The following is an 8918-nucleotide window of genomic DNA, read 5'->3' as shown; positions in this document are numbered from 1 at the left end:
GGCTGCGTCTTTGAAAAGAATATGTGGCAAAATCATCTACATCCCTAAAAGTCATGTACATTGTATAGTCGACAGTCATCGTTATCAAGTCATCATTATTATCAAATTGTAGAAAAAAATTCACTGGTCACATTTGATTAGTTGATTCAAGTATTAAAAAAGGTGCTGTTCATGCAGCTCCGATTGCACTTCATAAATCCATCTATCAGAAAATATTAAAGGACAGGTGTCAACGGGGCTGTAAGTTACTGAGTAAAAATAACGCAGTACCAGACTGCCAGCCGTGACACTCCAAAACCTCCCCTTATGTCACCCTTACTCCACCTGCACGTTTTACCAGAAAACACCGTAGTGCCAGACTACACCAGTAGGGTTACTCACGAGTCACCAAGACTCAGAAAGACTCTTAACAATCCTTTCTCAAATACGATAGCACAGAGTCACAAGCTACGCGAACGGAGCTTGGATTCCCAATGACAACATGGCCGTTTTCTCTCGTCCGGTGGCGCATGCCCACGAACCCTTCCGAGCTATCGGCGGGCACCACGTGACTACTAACTCACATTTCCCCCAGCTTTTAAGAAGCTACCAGCTATCCCTCATAGTCATCCAAATACTGGGGACGCCGTCGCTTTCGCTGCAACCGCCTGAGCATTAACGGTTGAAGCTCAGGTTCATCAGGATCTAAATCCCCGGACGGAACCCCAGCAGTCTGAGGCTCACCATCCATGTTTTGAACTTCATCCTCAGCAGTCTGAGGACCGTCCTCCACATCCCCCTCCGAGACCTCAGCCACCTCACAAGGATGCAGCTGAGGCGGTGGGGGAGCAGCAGAACCGCGTAATCTATCTAGATTAGGCCGTCTTCGGCCAGTTCACGGATGCCGTTTTCCCTACTACGGTCAGTGCCAAACCGCCGTTTGCGGACATCCCTCACATGCCTCGGCATGCCATCCACGCACACGTTGTGCTTTGAAATGACTCCGGTAATCACTCCCGGTGCCCACTGCCTAGTGCACGACGGAGTCGAGGGTTTCACCCACACCTCATCGCCGACAGCAAACTTGCCCTGACTGCCCTCATCTAACCCACGTAGATTGACGTCAAAAGGCACTCGCCATGAGTATCGATACAGATTATTCGAGGGTACCGAACCCCCATCTGTACCCTTGCGAGGCGTGACATTATACCAGAACGTCGCCTCCTCGGGGCTAATTCTTCCCCTCTCGGCAATCCTCTTGATTGTCCGGTGATTCCTCTCAACGATTCCGTTGCCACTCGGGGCGTAAGCGGCACGAAATCTCAGAGAAATCCCCTACTCGTCAGCGAACTGTGCAACAGTTGCTGACCTAAACGCCATGGAATTGTCCATTAACAATTCGTCACACGGCCCTCGCTCAATTACGATCGTGCGTAACTGAGCCACGATGTGCGCTGCCGTCTCATTTGGCAAGCGGCGCCAGATAGCGAAACGTGACGGCCCGCAATCAATCATGGACAGGAACACCTGGCCGCCATAGTGAGTCACGTCTATGGCCACCCGGCACCAGTTCCCCTCGACAGCCAAGCTGCCTGTTTCCACGAGGTTCTCACCTCTCGGAGCCGGGTCAACGCGCTGACAGGCCTCACAGCCAGCCAGCTCGCGTTTGACCTGCTCCCGTGTCAAGTCACTGCGTACTTGCTGAGCAAGGTACAGTGTTCTCTCGACACCCAGATGGTGAGGCAAATGAGCCGCCCACACAGCATCCCCGAGGGTCTCGCCGGTGAAGATGGCAGCAGCCATGCTCTCGGCCTTGCCTCCACTCATCCCACGATGCCCGAGCCACTTCTTGGGCACCCTCGTCATCCTATCCGCCTTGTTCTCCACAGTAGGTACAAGACGCATAGTGACCGATAAGCCGTACTCGGTGATCGTATCACGGATCACCCCCAGCCGACGCTTCACCAGCATCTCTGCAGCACCTTTCGTGCGAACACGATTGTGCCCGTCAATTGTATTTGACATCCAATTGACAACTGTGAGAGAGTCAACCGCCAAGGTGAAGGTCTTGAACCCCCACGCAATAGCCAGGTTAACACCTCGTCCCACAGCTTCCAATTTGGCAACATTGATGTGTGAATGGTCTGACTCCTTCCTCAGCCACGACGCATCCTCAACAATGCTGCCATCAACCTCGATTGCCACACCGAGGCCCAGAGAGCTAGCATCTGTCCACACAACGACCGAACCGTCCGGTCTTACGTGCCACGAACCCCTAACAGGGTCCTCCTGACATACCCTTGTGTAAAGCCCACTAGCTAGCGAGCGGACCTCCTTTTCAACAGGGGCATCCCAGGCTCCGTTGCATCCCAGCCGCTTCAAGAAGCTGCAATAGGGCCGCAACCACCCAGCCACTGGGTAATGACCGACAAGTCGGCCACAAAACGAGAAAGCTCTCTCTTAGTCAGCCCAGCTGGCTCAAGATGAATTTTGGAGAGTGCAGTTCCCCTCGACATCTGCAAATGTCCACGAGCATTTCCCTTTAGAGAAATGCCCAACAACCGACCGCCATCAAGGCCCTCCGGCTTTTTCGTCGCCAGTCCATACTTAGCAAGGTGCTTCCTCAGCTCCTCCACGCCAAGCACAGACTCCTGCACCACTATATCGTCGATATAGTGGTCAGTCCCTCGTCGGACCCGCTCGTCGAGCGAAAGAACCTTGCCTAGGATTTTGGTCATGATCCTAGGCGCACACGAAAGCCCGAAGCCTAAACGTGTCAGCGCATAAGGGACCCCCTTATACTTCACGACCTGGTATTTCCACAGGTCCTCCGAAACATGGATTTGTAGGTACGCGGACTTGAGGTCAACTACCCCAAGTCTGCCACGCAACTGTCTCCACTTCCGGATTTTCTCGCCGCACACAGCGACCGCGTCACCTCCCGTGTGACTCTCGACAAACGCGTTCAGCTCACGGTAGTCCATGACCGGTCGCACTTTGTCCTTCGTTGGTTGGAACACAGCCAAAAGGGGGATAATACCCTCAATGGGCCGACTCCACCTTTTCAACCAACCTTTTGAGATCCAGCTCTCAATTTCAGCACAGTACCGCTCATGCAGGTTAGGTGCCCGAGTACACTTGTACTCCGCGACCCGGGTCTGATATCCTTTCGGAGATTCCCCGGACCACCGCCAGCTAACGGTCCATCGGCCTTGGGCAAAAGTGGCAACAAAATCGGGGTCGTCGACTCGCAGTGACACCAGATCACCACCCAACCCCGACAACGGTGCCACCCTTGCCACCCCGCATGCGCAGCCAGCCCCAGTATCCTGCCCAGCAGGTACTCCACAGCATCCATTCTGATAGGGTTTCCCCCACCTGACCGAATACTTTGCATCACTTCCTCTACGGACAGTGACACCTCCCATGTGGTCAATGACGTCGCCACCCAGCAAGCAGTCAACCCCAAGATTGCACAGCTTGTCCATAACGAGTGCCGTAACCCCGAAACAGTGTCCCTGTACACCGACGACCACCCGACACTGACCCTTCACATGAGACGCCTTACCATCCGCTGTCAACAGCGGGTGGCTCGGCCTAAGTCGGGTTGAGCCTGTCAACACCTGCGGACTTACCAGAGTCCTCTCGTTTCCAGTGTCAACCAGACACTGAAAACCGCAACCATTCAGAATTGCTCGAACGACCGGCATACGACTGCTCGTCATAGGCTCGCCAGTCGCCCCGGACAGCCAAGGACTGTCCCGCAGTACACTCTTACTGCTTGCATGTGACCTCCAGCCTCCCACTGTCACGCCAACGCCACCTCGGGTCCCCCTGATGTTATGGGACCCCTCGTAAGCCTGGCTTACACGGTGTCCATATGAGAGGATGCGGCGCCCCGAGTTGCATCCTCCTGATGAAAACCCGGCTCATCCTCCGTGAGCCCTGCCGCCGCCCCAGGCGGTGGCCGTACAGGACAATCCCGTACAAAGTGCTCCATGCTGCCGCACCGGAAACACCCGACCCTCTTGCCAGAAGAGGTCTTTTTCGCCCCCGTACCAGACGAAGGCCACTTAATACGTGGGCAGTCCTTCACCCGGTGTGGACCCCCACATCGAAAGCAACTGTCTTTGCTTCCCGGCTGCTTGCTAGAAGCAGCCCCCAACTGCTTGCCAGAAGCAGTCGCCGGCCGGTTACCAGAACTGGCCGCTGAGCTAATTCTTGAGGGGCGACCCTCAACAGCTCTCCGGGAAACCAAATTTCCCCTCACTCGGTTCAGCACTGAACCAAAGTCAGCAGTATACGCCTGATCGTGCGTAACTGCCCACTCGTAGACTGACTCGGGCAGCCCTTCATAGAACTTGGTCCTAAAAACCAGGTCCTCCAGCGTCACCCCCAGTCTACCGCCGAGCCGCTCCAAGCGGTCCAGGCACACGTCAACTGTCTCCCCGGATTCGAGTCGACAGCTGACAAAGCGACGCCATGCCTCCTGTCGAGGCATGGCGTACTCGGCAGTCAAAACTGCCTTCACGACATACCACTGGGATGCGTCGCCCACCCTCATGCGTCCATGCACTCTGGCAGCAGTGCCATCGAGCATGTACGCAATCAGCGTGCACGGAGCAATGTGCTTTAACTCACACAATCGCTCGTACTGCGAGAGCCATGCGGTTACCTCAACCGTACCATCACCGGCAAATGGCTGCATCTGCCGGCTCAGCCTTTCTAAAATAGGCCCTCGTGCCTGGTTCATCAGATTCGCTAAAAAAGCGACATCTAAAACCAGCGGCACTGTTACAGCGCCCGCGGCGCCCTCGGGTGGCTGACCACCTCCGCCATCGGTAGATGGCTCAGCCTTTTGGCTGCTCCCGGGCTCGCTCATGGCCCGCTCGTGCTCACCTCAGCCCAGCTGAGTGGCACCACCTAACAACAAGGCAAAGTAAATACAAATATATAAGCCGAAATAGCTTGTAAGTTACTGAGTAAAAATATCGCAGTACCAGACTGCCAGCCGTGACACTCCAAAACCTCCCCTTATGTCACCCTTACTCCACCTGCACGTTTTACCAGAAAACACCGTAGTGCCAGACTACACCAGTAGGGTTACTCACGAGTCACCAAAACTCAGAAAGACTCTTAACAATCCTTTCTCAAATACGATAGCACAGAGTCACAAGCTACGCGAACGGAGCTTGGATTCCCAATGACAACATGGCCGTTTTCTCTCGTCCGGTGGCGCATGCCCACGAACCCTTCCGAGCTATCGGCGGGCACCACGTGACTACTAACTCACATTGAATATGATATATTCAATGTTCTGCAAGTAATATTTTGCATTATTTTCAACAATATTATTTTATTATATAATTTTCACAAGCAAAATTTTTTTATTTCTGCATAAAGCTTTTACTAAATATATCAATCAAGCCGTGGCCACTCACATAGTTTCAGCTGATACAATAAGACAAATTCATCTACTGCAGCAAACTCAAACAAAACATCATAGTTTATGGAGCAAACATTCATGTCTCTCTTTCCCACTTATGGCAGTTTCTACACTGACAAAGCTGTTTTGGCTAGTGGACCACATAAACCTCATGTAATCAGTAAAATAAATGTAATAAATATATGTCATTCATAGATATGTCATTCTAACTCGTATCTACTGAAAGCTTTCAAATTGGGAGTTAGACAGATTGCGAGCGTAATTTTAAAAATAAATAAATCTTTAACAAAACCATAAGTACGCCAAGCAAACGATTCAGAGTTTTGGTTCTGGAAGTAAGAGATGTTCATTGATCAATCGATTCTCTTCACTTTCTACAAGTAAAAAGTGAACATCTAAAGTCAAATCATAAATCTAATTTACTAGCTAAAACCGCCAAAAAAGATTTTTAAGCAAATATAGCTAGGTGAAATAATAAAAAATTATAAACCGATGATTGGTGATAGCAAGAGTTATGTTTCTATTAATTTTAATGTATTCGTGAATACTTAAATTACCCTACAGGATGAAAATATTCATTGGTTAATAAAATGTGTGATTTCGCAGACAGTCAATTCCCCGAATTACTAAATTTCGTGAATAATCAGTTCCATTACTAATCCAAAGGGAGAATAACTATTGCATCAAATTAAAAACTAGTCGCTAGGCTAGTTTTTAATATAAATACTAAACGTAGTTGAGTTCCAAAACATTTTTAAAATCATTGCCGCGGTTTTGAGCTAACACCATTGCCAATGCATCACATTTCTTTACAAAATTATTCAAGGTTGTCACAAGATAAGCAGAATGGCGTCATTGCAAAAATAGCTGCTAGGCAGAATTACTAAACATAGCCGAGTTCCAAAACTTCTTTAAAATCATTGCCGGGCTTCGAGTTTTATTGCCATTGCATCAAACTTCACAAAATTATTCAAGGTTTTCACAAGTTTTTCGGCATGGTTTCGTCATCACAAAAATTCTCTCTTAGTCTTTTTACATCGAAATCAACTCCATCAATCAATACAAATAAAATTTTACAAACGATGAATGGAGTAAATATAAATAGTTTAGTCTATATGGCGGTTGTCTAGATCAATAAAATAAAACTGATACTCATGATAAGTGAATAATAGAATGTAATGACACTCTCTGACTAGTTATTTTGGTAATAGCAGCTCTATATCGCTGTCACTGTCCTGGGTAGATGTTAAAGGCGATTCTCTCGCTACTACATGGCTGGTAAGCAAATTATCATCAGAACTCTCCTCGTGACTTACTATTGCAAAGTTCTGTCGGTTGGCCAAGGATTTGTGCTCGTAAAAGCGTTTTTGTTCATATTTTTAAAACAGATATATTCTCCTCGGAAGTAGCCGCAGTCACTTTTACCTCAATTTTCAGACCTCCCTGAATGATTGGTGATCTTCTAAGAATGACTATACCATCCTTGCAGTCATTGTGATTGTGTGTACGAAGAAAAATCTCTCTCTCACACTAAAACAAATAACGAAGCAGTAAGGATAGAAAAACTAAATATTGCGTTCTACGGAAGAACCAAAGTAAAATTCAACTGATTTAGTAAATGGTTTTGAAAAATCTCATTACTTACCACAAAATTTTGGTTTATCAAAAGCCTCAAAATCTATGAATATTCGTGAAAACCTCTGAACGCAGCAACAAATTTATAGCTTAGCACGATCGATCCGTAGTTGTAAGCTAAATAGAAAACGAAACACGCAATGTGCGCATGCGTAGGGTTAACTCTATTGCTAGACACAATAAAGTTAACTCTTCATAGAGAGTGACAAATGTCAGCCGCGAATAAATTAATCCGCGAAAATGCATGAAATGACAATTTTCGCGAAATACAACTCCTCGAATAAATTCATCCTGTAGGGTATTACTTTTAGCATATTCATCAATCTAAGCCATTGTATTGCTAGATGTTATGGATTAAAAAGAAGCCGTCAAGAACTCACTGTACATACGTATCTTGCACACGAAGAAAATTACATTATAACCTCTAACAGGGAAATATAATCTGAATGTAAACTCAACAGTATATCTATAAAAGGTGTAAAAGTAAAATAAAGTAAATATCAAAGTAAAATATATATTTACCTCTATTCTCCTATTTTCCTCCATAGCACTTTAACTATTTGATGCACAGAAAACTCAGAGTCACCTTCGCAGTAACTTTAAAGCAATTTTTACAATTCTGTTGTTTGTCAATAAATTGTGTCGATCGAGTAATTCATTAAAGTAACAATGTTAATTAATTTAGTAAAGTTCGATATCCATGGGACCCAATAATAGAGTAAAATCCCTAACTTTGGGATCACAGACAAAGCGGTTTATGGGTGATAACATTTACTACGACCTATATAAAATTTTTGTGCTGATGATTGGCTAATGAAGCAACCTTATATTTATAGCTTGTGGACTCTTTTTTAGATGAAGCAGTAGTTACGTCATGAATGAAGCACCCGCTGGAATGTGAGCTTAATAAAATATGGTCTCATTCAAACGCATGCATCTCTGGAGAGGGTTGGTCTACAAAGACAAAAATGACATCAAATTGTAGCTGATGTTTTAGCCTTTTATTAGTTTTAATTTCATTAAATTGACCTTTTTGAGGCAACCAAATATTTAATGCATTCGGTTCTGAAAGAAAAAGCATTAATATTGGCAGCTTAGAGAAGCATAAAATAGCATCTAACATCTATCATATCTACTAATTTAGCCACTATATGTAGTCTAAGAATAATAATGCAAGTTGTTAATCGTTGTGTGTTATCAACTTCTGACAACTCTTCAATAAATGAGTGTTTTGTCGCTTTGTGTTATTCAACTGGCTTTGAACCTAAAATGAGACCATAAAGGAAAAATAGAAACAACTGCATTCTTATGTGTTTTGAATATTACATCATGCTTCAACTACTATCAATAGCCTAAGATCATATAGGTTTTGCATAGATGGTACAACTCTTGGCTACTTGTTTTGTGTTAAGTATAGTTTATTAAATCAGCAGTAATGTTATTTAGATTTGAGTAAGAACTTGCAATGCCCTACCTTAAAAAGAACACCTGCTGATTAACGATACACTTACATTCAAATAATTATGAAAATATGTGTTTTATTGATTCTACATTTTTAATTTGTGAAACAAATGGAATTATTGTTTAAAACTATAAAGAGGTAAATCTTTATATAAAAGTGGCTAAATAAATGTTATTAGTTGGTCTCTTACTAAAGTCTTCTAAAGTACTTACAATGTTTTTCAAAGAACAATCAAAGTCTGTTTGTTTAATGGATCAATAAAAAAAATTTACGAAGATATAAATTCTAATGTATTTTAATGTGACCTTTGATAACCTGATTTAATTTAATTCAAAAAAACACAAACACATATAAATGTAATAAAAATTCTATTAAATTATAAATTACACAAGCTTT

General features: G+C 45.3%; 1 protein-coding gene across 1 annotated transcript; it reads right to left on the bottom strand.

Annotated features, from left to right (window-relative positions):
- Window positions 1–592: 592 nt before the first annotated feature.
- LOC137402298 (uncharacterized) lies at window positions 593–3704 on the bottom strand. Its single transcript, XM_068088796.1, has 4 exons — window positions 2410–3704; window positions 1405–2365; window positions 897–1314; window positions 593–849 (listed from the first exon to the last, which is right to left on the bottom strand). Exons 1-4 carry the CDS (start codon window positions 3702–3704, stop codon window positions 593–595), a joined length of 2931 nt encoding a protein of 976 aa, XP_067944897.1.
- Between the last annotated feature and the right edge of the window lie 5214 nt (window positions 3705–8918).

This window comes from Watersipora subatra, chromosome 8 (assembly GCF_963576615.1).
Source record: "Watersipora subatra chromosome 8, tzWatSuba1.1, whole genome shotgun sequence".
NCBI classification, from domain to species: domain Eukaryota; kingdom Metazoa; phylum Bryozoa; class Gymnolaemata; order Cheilostomatida; family Watersiporidae; genus Watersipora; species Watersipora subatra.
This window is presented reverse-complemented; position numbering and strand designations above follow the sequence as displayed.